The 14,228-nt window shown below is 41.7% G+C and overlaps 1 protein-coding gene across 2 annotated transcripts in view; it reads right to left on the bottom strand.

Annotated features, from left to right (window-relative positions):
- LOC146964509 (carboxy-terminal domain RNA polymerase II polypeptide A small phosphatase 1-like) overlaps positions 1-14,228 on the bottom strand; it is a 29,084-nt gene that overhangs the window by 8,352 nt on the left and 6,504 nt on the right. Inside the window, exons 2-3 of one of the 2 annotated variants that reach the window (XM_085765328.1) lie at positions 4,838-4,986; positions 492-593 (exon numbers count right to left, since the gene is read on the bottom strand). In XM_085765328.1, coding sequence (XP_085621454.1) covers positions 492-593; positions 4,838-4,986 — 251 coding nt within the window. Of the gene's footprint in view, positions 1-491; positions 594-1,219; positions 4,273-4,837; positions 4,987-14,228 lie in introns of those variants that run through there. The other variant, XM_085765327.1, reaches the window with a different exon arrangement.

The following is a 14,228-nucleotide window of genomic DNA, read 5'->3' as shown; positions in this document are numbered from 1 at the left end:
TTGTGACCAATTTTGACAGTTTTATGGCAGATATTGCACGTTTGCCTTGGTTTTGGTGCAGATACTGCACTTTGGCTTGGTATTAGCTACAGATACTGCACTTTGCCTTGGTTTTACAGTGCTTTTTTGGATGGACAGCAAAATAAAAAGCCCAATAACTCTTCTACCAGATTTAAGAGAATATGCCACACTTTTGATTGGTCAAAAAAAAAATAGAAAAAATGCATATACTGCACGTTGCCTTTGTAGGGCAGTGTTGTACTGTACATATGATAATTATCTGTATTTATGACATGTATCTGCCCCCTCAGATGCTGCAGAGCTCATACTATGATCACATTCTCTACACATCGTGGCCTTACAGTGTGTGAAAGGAGAACACTCCCATTTCTATCTGCTCATGTTTGATTAGGACTATAAGAATATGAGATGATGTCTCCACACAATACTGTACACAATTATGAGAAAGTGGATCACACAGGTCAACTTACCTTGAATGAACTATGCACTAATGTTTCATCCAAATCAATCACCACGCAGATCTTCCCTGCGTCATTCGATTTCATCCGTGGGAGCAGTGGTTTTGCAGGGACCTGAAGACACACAGACAGTTTAAGACCTAAAGCTGGTGTACAGGAGGGGTTGCCCTGCACTAAGAACCACAACATGAGCAGCAGCTGCAACTTACAATCCATTTAAACATAAGAAATTACCATCTTGAGATGTCATGGAGGAGGACGTACGGCTCATTGTGCGTTTCTTGTCACTTAAGAGACGGGATTGTGTTGTGGTGTTTCAGTGATGGGGTTATAGGAAACCTGGGATGCTACAGCTGCTGCTATGTTGATGGAGCCTTTTAATACCACCGTACCGTATCTCGTCCCTCAACAACAAGGGGTCAGAGATCGGTGTTTGTTAGTGTGATTCTGATTCTAAAAACAAGCCGGTGTGGCCGTACTGGCTGCCTCTAACACTGGTGCATGTGTTTGTCTGCGTAGAGTGAGCTGCCACGTGAGGATAATGGCAACGCTGAGAGTTTGACACAGATACCGCACTATCTGCCAACTTGAAACATCCTGTAACTTATGCCCTGCCATAGTTGACAGTACAGACTTAATGAGGTATAAATAGGCCCTGGGAGCATTGAGAGCAAATTCTGGAATAATTAAAGGCGTCACCCACACTTCTGAAAATACTTCAGGTGCAAAATGAATAATACCTGCTCAATCGGTGGAATGCAGTGCTCGCATTCGCAAGGCCAGGATGATTCATCGTCACTCTCCTCATCCTCTGAATCTCTGATTAGTTCAGAACCGGCATTTTCCTGAGCGTGTGCATCCGGTCCCTTGATTTTGCCGTGATCGTAGGGAACGCTGTGAATTATGTCTACTGGAGGTTTTATCTCTGTTTCCCAGTCATCTTCTCTCTCTGCATCTTGTTCATCGTGCATTTCCTCGGCGGTAAAGCTGCCGGCTGAGGTCTCACTGAGGTCAATGATTTCAGTAATCCCGAATCTGACTGATTTGCTCTCCACTGGGCAAAATCCAGGGGCCTCTGATTCAGTCTCTTCACTAGAAGCATCCTCATTAGTTTCTCCACCGGTCACCTGATCGCATATTCTCTCAAGTCCATTCAGGTCTTGTTTAACAAATGACTGAACACTTGTCATCTGATACGCATAATAATCCTCAACAGCTGGTTCACACGTCTCTTCATCATCTTCATTATCTACGAGGGACCAATATGGCTCCACTTCTGAACAGTCTTCATACTCGGGCTCGTCCTTCTCGATATCAGTGACAGTTGCCTGTGTGTGATCAGTTGTAGAGGCGCTGTCCCTGAGAGATTCATCAATCTGGGTATCGAGGATCTCGTCTTCGTAAGCATCACCTTCAACAGAGATGTCCTCGGCACACGGTGCACACATTCTCTCCTCTTTAGCAGGAGGTCTGCAGACCACGGCTTCTTCTGCATTACAGATCTCAGACACTTGGTCCTCAGATGCAGAAGTCTGTCCGTCAAAAACGTCCTCATCTTCCTCTGTTTCTTCATCATCCTCTGCTTGAAGTGCATGGGCCTCACATTCCACATCTTCCTCAACTTCATCTTCTGCCAGACCTGATTCTTCATCAATGATCCAGTCTTCAGGATCACAATCTTCTCCGGCACTTGCGTCACCGGCCTCTTTGCGTGCTTCTTCGGGGCACGAATCAAAACTTGCATCGTCTTCCTGTACGTCATCTCCCTTATGAATTTCTTCAAATGTACAGGCTGTGGGTTTCTGTGCCTCTTCTTGAAGATACAGGCATTCATCTATATCTCCACCATCAAAGCAGGAGGCGTAACGTCGCTTTTGTGCAAACGGGTGTCCGAAATAGTCAGCTCTGTCAAATAAATCAAAGTAATCCTCGACGACAACATCGTTAGGGGGCGTTTTCTTGTTATTCTCATTGCTCTCCTCAATATGGCTCTGTTCTATTTCTTCATCTTCTTCAAAAGACTCCCATTGTGTCTGTTCATCACTTGAATCTTCCTGGGCTTCCTTTTCAGATTCCTCAGACGAATCAGATGAGGGCTCTGAGGGGATACTGCCATCAGGACAAGTCTTGAAGGACTTGGTTTCAATAGAGGAGCAGTCTGAAGCACCGTCGTCGTCGCAAAACTCTGAGGCATCGGAGGTTTCACCTTGTTGATTTGTCTCATATTCTTCACTTGTTTTGGCATCATCATTCTCATATATCTCACAATGATCGGTGGACACGTCCAGCCCCGTAGCTGTCTCAGGGTTTTCTTCAAACTCCAGGTATCTCTCACAGCATTCGTTTGCAAAGCCAACGTGCTCGCCGTCATCGAAATTAACCGGTGTGTTGACATCTTCTGAAAGTCCACAAGACTCTTCATCACAGGCCTCCGTTTCTGAGGAATCGCTCTCCTCGTCATAATCGTCCTCCTCAACGCCATCTTGGCGCTCGATTTGATTCTGATTTTCGTCATACTCACTAAGCTCAGCGACAGAGTCCAGCGATTCTTCTGAGTCTGAGATGTTCGGCGAGGAGCCGGTCATTTCACATTGTTCAGACTCCTCTGTTGATGCGTCTGCTTCCGAGTCGCACTGCTGATCATCAGCCTCGTAGTGTTGGAGCAAACCGAGGCGGTCTGCGCTCTCTGGTATGAAATCAGACAATCCAAAACTGCCACAGTTCATTGACAATTCATCTGGCTCAAAGTCAAAAGCTTCAAACTGTTGACCAGAGGGCTTACATTGTTGAAATAAGTGGAGGTGTTCTGCGCACTGTTCACAGCAAGGACAACATTTGGAAGCTAAGCTATGATTAGCACTAAGCTCAGAGGACTTGCAAGGTTTAAAACACTCACAGTGCTGAACACATTCGTCAAATGGCTGGCTTAACCCCAAAGCGTCACACTCATCGAGGTTCTGCTCGCCTTCAAAAAATCCCTCGCTTGCTGAATATTGCTCAAAGCTCTCGGCATGTCCATTGCAATATGTGCCGGTTTCAGTTTTGTTCATGTTGCAATGCTCCATGCACAGGAGAGAAGAGTCAATTTCTCTGTTATCAGTCTGCTCAGTATATTCCAGGAGGACGTTAAGGCCAAGTCCAGAGCTTCCCTTTGAAAGGCTGGTTACATCTGAAGCTTGTTCTGCAAGCATGGCTTCAGCTGAAATCTCCCTCTCTCTGGACACTTTAGCTTGTTCAGAGCTCTCCAAATACATTGTGAAATTATCTCTCAGGCTGGACTATGTTAGATCAAAGTTTATGCTCCATGCATTAGGCGAGGATCTTGCTGTCTCTCAGGAACCTGACGAGTCTTAAGTCCAGTAGCGTGGCAGCAAACTGGAGGGTCCATTCAGAGTGGATATGCACACAGCTGGTGGGGGGAGTCACTGAGACACGGAGCCAGCCTCGAGAGAGAGTAACAGCAACAGGAGCAGCATGCACGATGACATGACAGGTTGTCACAACCAAAACTGAGACTAGCACTTGACTCAACCCCCCTTTGCCAGAGACCAAGCAATTTATTTTGGGGGACTGGAAAGACGTGACAAATAACTTCTGGAATATCAAATCTCTATAAAAGGCTGAACTAAGGCATAAATCTGAAACTGACACCTGAGAACATCTTGACCACTTGATCTCCAGACCTTCAGTGCCAAAAGCCAAGTTGTTTTCCAAGAATACACTCATTTATAGCATAGCAGGTATTGTCAATTGTCCAAAAACTAATATGTAGAGAATAAGTAAGTCATTCATTGGTGAATCAACCACAATCTTAGCATATGTAAACATCACCTAATCATTCACATTTTATTATTCAAGCACCCTCCACACTGAAATTTTCTAATGGTAAATTATCAAATAATCAATCAATTAACAGCTTATCTAATGGCTTTAATCATTTTTGATCTGCATTGTAGTTTCTTGATCCCAAAGGGAGCCTCTGATATTCCACCAATGTGTCTTGCTTGTGGCAGCACGGCTGTTTTGGACTTTTGCGCTACACTGATCGCATCAGAGTTTCACTTCTCTGACATTTACATCATTTCTGCTCTTCCTGTAACTCCTAGTCATCTTGATAGATGTCTGAACACGGAGTCCTCTGCAGAACCGATGCACATTGCCTCCCGCCACAGGGAAAGACGAGTAAACATGAATAGCTTTGAGCCGAGAAAACATGTGTTTCATGCATCACGCAGCTGCCAATCAGGCGGACCACATGCTGCTCAGAAGACGATGGAGAGGGGAGGTGAGAGAAAGCAGAGATCGCGGGGAGGAGCGAGGGAGGGCGAGGAAGGAAGGATGTTGAAAGATTTACTTACTTTTGACAAAGCTCCATTTTCTTCGACCGGTAAGGGGGCATTGTTTTTTACCATTTGTGGCTCAGTTTCTCTGCCGCACAGGCAGCACAGGAGACTCTGGAAGAGGCCTCTGCTGCGAGGCTTCTGTGAGGGGGAGACTTCGTTGGCACCTGGAACGGTGAGAGAGGGAAACAAGTTATGTGATGCTCATATCCTACTGATTGAAACTGATACAAATTCCTCTTTAATCTCTTTCACTTCTCTGAAAGAAAATCTATAGACCTCGATGAGCAGCGTGTAAGCAGGCACAAAAAGACATCACCATACTTTTTAGTGCTTCTATCTCTCCATCAATTTTAATAGTGTTTTTTTACTATGTAATCAAAGCAACCAAAAAAAGACCATGTATTGTGTTTTTGCTACATCTGTCTGGGACCTGATCCGCTCGGTGATGTAAGTATTGGCGCCGACGCTCGCCCTGTGTATTCGATCTGTGCAGCACTGCGGCGTCAGCAGGACCCCTGCTGCGTTCTGTCGTGTTGTGAGGTGCCCATGGCCATAGCTATTTCAGTTGCATGGCAAAAGGCTCAAACATATTGCATAAGAAAACACATGTGTCCATCTCATCCCCAAAAATAGTCAGATGAGGACACACCGTTTCATTGCATGTGGTGTTTGTTTTAAGATTTGCCAACTTTTGTTCCTCTATAGCAGGGATTCCCAAACCGTGGTGGTGCACGAACTGCTGCTAGGGGGTGTGTAACATGAAAAGGGTAATGGTGATGCTATGGTGTTATGTTTTTATTAATAATTAAATTACTCAGACATTATATTAAATTAGGTTTTCACAGTGTAAATAGAAAAAATCAAGAAAATCATTTGTGACTGTGGTGGCAGTTGGAAAGTAGAAGGGGGTACATAGCCTAAACAATTTGGGAACTGCTCTATAGGAAGCATACAGTCTCACAGAGCACATCATTTAAACACATGTAACATGATTGTTCTGTATTTCTATTAATAACACTAAGTACATATGTTTGTGATAACCCTGCAAAACAAACAAATGTCAAACATGTTATTTACAGTCTGCCAATGTAATACACAAAGGAACAGATATGATGTTACTTCTTTTGAAGACCACAACTTGTTTGTTAAACCACAAAAAATAGATACAACAGTGTATTGCAGTTAACGCTGCACACAGCTACACAAAATAAATTCCTTATAAACACAAACTGGAATTGAATACTTAGTTCATTTTGCAAAAACTTACACTAAAATTAATTATTTTGGAAATGAATAGTACTACTAAGACAAAAGACAAATTAATCACTGCCTGAATAATGCAAGATAAAAAAAAATACATATCTACAGTATGAGAATGACATGTATAAAATGTATTTCTTGTATTCTTATCTCTTACATTCTGTCTTAACACCACTAACCCATGTAACAACAGCCACTGGCACACACAAGTGGTCGAAAACATCTCATCAGCTGGTGTCGGAGTGATGAGAGCCGGCATTTACAAAGAAAGAAAAAACTGAGCCCTGATGAGCAGTCAGAGCTGTCAGCTACGACATTAGCATGCCGCTCACACAAGACTAAATCTGTTGCCTCAGTATGGGGCGTACTGTATCATGGACCTGTCAAGCTGCTTTGGGTGTAAATGTGTGATGATTGCACAAGTAGCACTGATGGGCTATACCTGCTGAGCAGTCAGCACATGGAGGAGCGGTAAGTCAATCATCATCAAACATCATTAAACTGGAGAGTCACAGCCAGGGCCTTGCAATCATTTGAATCCAGGTTCTAACCTAAATGAACTAATCTAGACCAAATCAACTTCCAGTGTAAGTAAGACATGTTGGGGGAAATGTTGAGGGTTTGTTGCTTTTCTCTGTTTAATGTTAGAGTAAACATTTTGTTTAACCTTTATTTACCCAGGAAAGCGATTAAGAATTAATTCTTATTTACAAGTGCAGCCTGTTCCAAAGAGCAAAGGCTCTTTGATGGGGGAGGGAGAGTGGGGTGCTAAAAGTAAAAGCAAAAACAAGGTTATAGAAATTACAGAATAAAAAACAGTTAATAAATAAATACATTGCAATAAAACTGTAAAAAAAAAAAAAAAAAGGGAAAAAAAGAAAGAAAGTGGGACGTGACAAGTAGGCCCTTTGATATATTGTAGAAATGTCAGTGGGGCAGAATGAGCAACTTGATGTGATCACAAAGGGCTTTAACAAATGATGGGCTCCACTTTTATAGACCAACCAATCAGTCACTAGAGAAAACATTCATCAGATTAATTTAATAAATCAATATTGAGAGTATAGTCATTACTTTCAGGCCTTTATTGCAGAATTGAATGATTACTTTAATAACTATTGTGACTGCAAGACGAGTCACACATACAAATGCTATGATCATTTTTGTTTTCCACTTGCACTGGAAAAAAAGATGGCACAATGAGTGTTGAGATACCTACATTCACAATAACTGAAAAATATTTGTGTAATATGGTACATAAGGAAATTGTTATTAAAGGGATAGTTCACCCAAAATTCAAATTTCACTCATTTTCTACTCACCCTCATGTCGACTAAGGGTATAGAGTTATTTAATTTTTTTCAGAAGAATTTCTCATGTCGGGGCTTCAATACAAGAGGGGCATTACAGACGAGCAGTGTGGAGGTATTTTGATGTTTTTTTGGTGTGTCTTTTTGGACGAAGAAAAGTGAGGCCCATTCGCAACCATCATATGGACATGCAGTGCTGCGCGGAGACCCCCTGTAACTCCAAAAAGGCACAGAGGACTCTGAAACTTCTCCCTACCCTTAGTCGACATGAGGGAGTAGAAAATGAGTGAAATTTGAATTTTGGGTGAACTATTCCTTTAAAGGAATCTGTTAAACTGCTTTAATTACACTACTGACAAATACATTTACTCAGTAAATAATAAGTCTGTTTGTGCCATTTCATATGATCAGATATGATATGGTGACTTGAAATATGAAAAGAAAATCAAAAACATAAAAACTGAACAGTCCATTCAAAGTCCATTCAACTTTTATCAATGACTCCCAGCACAAGAAACTCAAATATCACAGCGAACTCAAACAAACAAACAAACAAACAGCCTTTTTATTGACCTTTCTCTTTGGCATCATCTCTTCATCTCAACATGTGTGACCTACTTTCAAGTGTCATTCCCTATGGCTTTGGCCTGTTGACTGCTTCATTCAGCCGGAGTTTAAAGTGGACAAAGCCGCTGGAGAACGCTCATTACTGGCCCGGCATGCTTGTTGGGACATACCTCCCCTGGTCCCAAGACGAAAGGAAAGGTTTTGTGTGCAAACACGCGTGAGGGAACTGGGCAGGTGAAGCTCATAGTGTTAAAAAACATCACGCTGCTCAGTGCATTACCACATTACAAATCGGAGCACTTAAAATAGCCGGGGCAGAGCAGCTGCTGACAGCGGTTCGTGATGAGATTCTCTGTGTGGGTGTATATATAGTGTCACATACTCACACCCAGGCCATAAACAGTCACAAACAAAAACCTGCTTGTGCCACATACGAAGCAGGGCAGGAAACGGCTAAGCAGCGTGTTTACACTGCACAGCGCCTTGGTGCATGCACAGAAAAATGAACCTAATAAACGGCTGACACCATATACTCTGTGACATCGTGTCATTCCGAAAGCTTCCCGACAATCATGTCTACATTACAAATGTCAACATAAACAGAATGCCAGCGCTGCACAGACGGACAGCTCCGGCTCCTGATAATATGAGATGAGAGGTCCAAAATAAGAGAGGGTCACAAAGTACAAACTTCAAGGTATTTTAATGGGTTTCATTCAGGTTTGCTTTTGGTTTCTATAAATATTTGCATAAGATCCATGTAAGAGGAAAGTCAGAGTAAAGCTAAATTGGAACAGCTCCAGAACTGATATAAACCCTCAGGCTGCCAGCGTGTCAGATTGTTTGAAGTCACGTTCTCAGTGATATATCAAAACAACACTCATTGTCCAAGTGTTTTTTTTTAATGCATCACTTGAATCGTATCTAAAGGAGCCTCTGTAAGAGCCTACAGGCCAGTGAAGCTGTGATAGGGAAGTTTAAACTCTATAAAGCGTAGCTTTGAGGGAATTATATATCTATATCTACAGGTATAGATATAAGAAACCAGGATAACCCATTAAACAAAGGAGTGCTATCCTGTCGGACATCTCCACTCCTTTTAATAGCCTGGAGAGACTGGCAGGTGGACATGGCTTGAGTTTTTTTCTTTTCTTTTCTTTTTTATAAACATGATTTAACTAGACTTGATATAATTCCAAAGCAACTTAAACATCTAATTCATAATGGCATAATGTAACACAAAGGTATCAAAAGGCATACTAGTAACGTATCTATATAATATATGGACATAACATAAAGTGGTTCTGGTGGTTGCAACATTCTTAGAAAAAAAGATATAAGGAACTAAAGACCTAGTGTACTTGTGATGGGTCATTTCACCTGCTACATCTGCCCCTTGCTGACAGTCCAACCCATAAGGACAAAGTACAAAGGGGGGCAATGATATGATGTCTTGTGATATATATTGGGATATTTTTCAATGTTAATTAAAAAAAAAAAAAGAATTGTATGCACAAACAATGTGTTCCACGGCTCCTAGAACATACTACAGTACATCACTGTCTAGTTTTTGTGAAAGGGCTTACCATTGGTTGGAGGCTCTAATAAAACACCAAACCACTATCACCATGTTAACTTCTGATGAAATATCAACACGGTGCTTCAAAGAATAAACAGTATCAGTATTGTGTCATAAAATATTGCAATATATTTGCGTATCAATATTTTTTATACCTTGGTAAATATTAAAGGGACAACGAGGAATTTTGGAAAAGCGAAGCGTTTTCACACTACATTTATGAGCCTCCGTGCACACCGTTCATTTCTTTGACCGGCGCAAGACAGACTCGTGTTTTCATTCATCAATAATTAAAGTCAGAGGTTGGAAGACGATCACATACCACGGTAGTTCCGACCATAAACGGTGATTCGGCTGCGTTATTCTCATGACTCGCCACGAAACCGAAAGTAAGGAAACGCTGGTCGGCTCGCCCAGCACTTCCACCATTAATTAAAATAACAAAATAACGATAGAGACAAAACGATATATTTATCGAAAATGGAGCCATTAACAAGTGTGGGTAGCGTAGATTCATCCACATTAACGTGAGACTTTTTTATAACCAAATAGAAACTCTTCGTTGTCCCTTTAAGATGAAGCAGTGCAGTCTGTCCCCAGACAAACGTATTACACCCCAAAGTATTTAAAAACACCTACAGTAGGTTCTACTCCATTTAGTGTCTCCATGAACACACTTGATGGACACATGCAGAGACTCACAAAGTGAAAACAATACCTGCCACACTGTTGTGGCTGGTCAAGCACCAGATTTCTTTGCAGTGAGTCTACCTAAACTTACTCAGGATCAACCATCCATCAGACCAACAGAGTCACCGAGTGCAGCCTAAAATTAGATGAGACACTGACATGAGCAACAGACAAATGAAAGGTGGTTAAAAACAAAATAGCTATTCAATTGCTAAAGATAATCCACATGACTTACACAACACAGCTGCTGTTGTTGCTCTGATGCACTAGTGGTAGATTGGCAATAGATTTTTTAGTCTTTTTAACATCTAGATCAGGCCTTGTCTAATAGTTTTGCTTATGTAAATGAAAAGTGGTGTGTTTGCGCAACACTTAGTTTTTGCAGCATCGACAGTTGTTTTTCTTTTTCTGGGCTGCCCCATGTTACGTGTGTGGGTCAGACCCTGACCTGCAGGTGGGGCATGTACATGGCATGCTGGACCAAGGACAGCCTTAACACCGACACTGACTCTTGTATTTCAGGACAACACATTGATCAAGGTCCTGTGTCCAGATTTTTGAACAGCAGTGAGGAGATCAGGTCAAACACAAGCAGCTGAGTCATTTCATTTAGCTGTGGGGGGGAAAAATCAAGTGCCCAAAGAAAATTTAGCTAAAATCATCATAATGATCAAAGATATATTTTTTTAATCAGTGTTTACGTAAAGCAGAAGTAAGCGGAATGTTTGTGTTAATATCTGTCTGTCAGTCACTCTGCTCTGCTGTAAGCCGAGGAGAAAACTTTCCTTGTATCCTACAACCTTTATCCAATGAGGAGAGAGAACGGCATAAAGGGGCGGTCCTCTCTGTGTGTGCAGTCAAGGGATGCGCGTGAATGTGGTGACGTAGGGACGAGGGCGGGGACTGCTAACCCCATCGGCTGACAGGAAGTTAGCCAAAACGACCGGATTGCTTACTTCTGCTTTAATTAAAGGGATAGTTCAACATTTTGGAATATTGGGTCATTTCCATAATCCCTATAGTCATAGCAGTAGGTTTGTTACCTTTATTTGTCAGTGCAAGCTATTTTTAGAACAGCGGAGCAGAGCCGTGAGCTGTTCAGAGCTACACTACGGAGGCTAATGGGATTTCTTGGTTTCCCTCATCAATCAAATACACAATCCAACAACTCCAAAACGCTCTCGTGGACAAGTTGTGACCTGCACATTCACCACACTATGAGATAATAACGGAAAGTTACAAGATGGGGTTGATTTCGAGGCAAATGCAGAGACTGCTTGCTGAAAAACTGCTACCGACGGGAACGCGCATCAGCGGTTTCGCATGAATTTTGAAAACAACTCCGTCTCATAACATTGCATTGTTATCTCATAGCTTGGTGAATGTGCAGGTCACAACTTGTCCACAACAGTGTTTTGGAGTTGTTGGATTGTGTATTTGATGAATTTGATGAGGGGAACCAAGAAATCCCATTAGACTCCGTAGCATAGCTCTGAGCAGCTCACGGCTCTGCTTCGCCGTTCTAAAAATAGCTTGCACTGACAAATAAAGGTAACAAACCTACTGCTATGACTATAGGGATTATGGTAATGGGCCAATTTGCCAAAATGTTGAACTATCCATTTAATTAAACACTGATTTAAAAAAGATATCTTTGATTATTGATCATATCATGGTGGTTTTAGCTAAATTTTCTTTGGCCACTTGATTTTTTTTCCCCACAGCTACTTGTTTAATGAACCCCACATTAATAACAAGGAGGTGGGAATGAGTAAGAAGCAAACTGTCCTGCAACATTCCTCACACCTCCCTCCCCCCGAGGCTCAGACACTGATAATGAGGTTACAGCATTTCCGAGGGGCAGCAACGACCTCGCGCCACAGCAGCATGTTTTAGTCTGCTTAGCTGAAAGTAGGCTTATCTGGGACTCTTTCAGGCTAGGCATGCCTGTGTACTTGGCTGCTTCTATTCCTATCCAGACGCAGGAAGAATGAGGCCTCCCACGACCGACTTTCAGCCACTTTGACACTTGATACTCTGTTACAATCTGACAACCTGTTTCACACCCCTGCTGAGCGAATGGTACGGCAGGTTCATGGTGGCCGAGCTGGTCTTAGGTCAGGTCAGCTCAAGGTTTAAATATTTTTGCATTTGAAAGTATTCACTTTACAGACTGTTGTGAGTCATTACAAACAAGACTTACCCAGTGTTGTAGCCAAACCCCTAATAAAGATGTTCTCATTTACATTTCTCTTGTCTGACAAGAGATGATGATTTTATGACCACTCAACCTCACCTGACAAAATCACTGAACACTAAAGTTAAAGACACCAGCTGTGCTATGATTTAAGCTATATTTACTTGTAAAATGATCACGCAGACAGAAAGCAACAGTATATCTTTCTTATTTTGTCTCTTACAAAGTGGGCAACCGAGGCTCCACCCCTCTCTCCCAAGAGGGCAGTGTCTACGGTTTGTTGCTAGGAGCTTTTTTGAACAACTGGTTCCAAATCTCGTGACAAATGTTGTTTAACACTGTGATAATGTAATGGACATGTATGGGCTCTGGTTGAGTCAGGATGGACTTTCTGGGCCTGATGAAGCTCTACAATGTTGGAGACACTGGAGGCTCCCTAACAGACACCGTGCCAATTCTCTTCCAAAGAGCATTAGCATTAGCAAATGGGGAAAGTCCAGTAAGGTGGGAAATTTTACTGGCCAAAATTAGTTTTTACTAGCCACTGAACTGCTCACAACACAAGGTCAAAAAACAATTATGGTTGGGTACCATTCAAATTTGAACTGATAATGGTACTGGTAGCTTTTTTTGGTACCTTAATAACAAAAATGTAATTTCGTAAACAATAAGTCACCTAATAATACACTGTACTGTCAAACAACAAACAGCAGAGCAAAATGCCATTGCAGCATCAAGTCTGCCTTGTCTATGGGGTTGTTGTTGTCTCACATAGCCAAATCTATCTCTTCATTGCTTGTAATATTTCCTTGCAAGCAGTATGCATATCACATCTTATTGGTTTCATACTAGGGTTTCGGACATAATAAAAAACTCACACACTGTTTTAGCCGACTTAATTTCATGTCATAGTGGATTTTGGACAGAGCCAGCAACAGAGTGTTTGCTAACGCTAGTAAAAATAAGTAACCTCAGCCAAAATTAAAGCCCCAACAACAACTTATCCAACTGGCTAATTACCTACACAAAGATATCAGAAGTTACTACAAACTAACTCTGTTTACTTCTGACTGACTTGACCAACTGACCGACTTACTGACCAACTGACCGACTGACTGAACGCTAACTTTATTGCGGATAAGGTGATACATTTCAGAATGTTGAATGACGTTGGGCAGCGAGGGACAACTGTGAAATTCAAAACGCAATCAGTAGATCTGCTGTAGCTGTAAGCGTCTGTTTTACTGTTTGGTATCTATGATGAAAGTAATATAGTTAAGTCGGCATATTCCTGCGGCCTGCCAATCGCGAGTGACCTAATTATTTTACTTGCCAAAAGCTTATTTTTTATGTGCATTTGGCAAATGGCGGATGCTAATTTTAAACCTGGGGTGGAACTGATTGCTCAACTCAGCCAGTCACAGATATTCACATTTATAGAGCTAACCATGTAAACACTTTGTTGTCCAGCATAACTACTATGGTCATTATTATTCTTAGCCTAACTAAGCTAACTTTAGTGGGCCGATGATGGGAAATCATCACTATAAAGAATATTAAATAAAAATATTGGGTCTAAAGGTCAGAAGACCACCTTGACAATGTAATATACAAATAAACTTGGAGATAATCTAAAGGTTTGAGGATTCAGAAACATAAAAAAAAAATGATGTGCCATGTCAAATGAAGAAACAAATATTACAGATTCTGCACTGTTTCTAGGTCAGCAGTCACAAATTTGGAGCACTGACCAACTTTACCTACCAAAGGCCTGATTTCCTTCAGTTGGATTGAAGGTTGTGT

Source organism: Trachurus japonicus, chromosome 21 (genome assembly GCF_045865225.1).
Source record: "Trachurus japonicus isolate A0001 chromosome 21, Traja_1.0".
NCBI lineage: Eukaryota > Metazoa > Chordata > Actinopteri > Carangiformes > Carangidae > Trachurus > Trachurus japonicus.
This window is presented reverse-complemented; position numbering and strand designations above follow the sequence as displayed.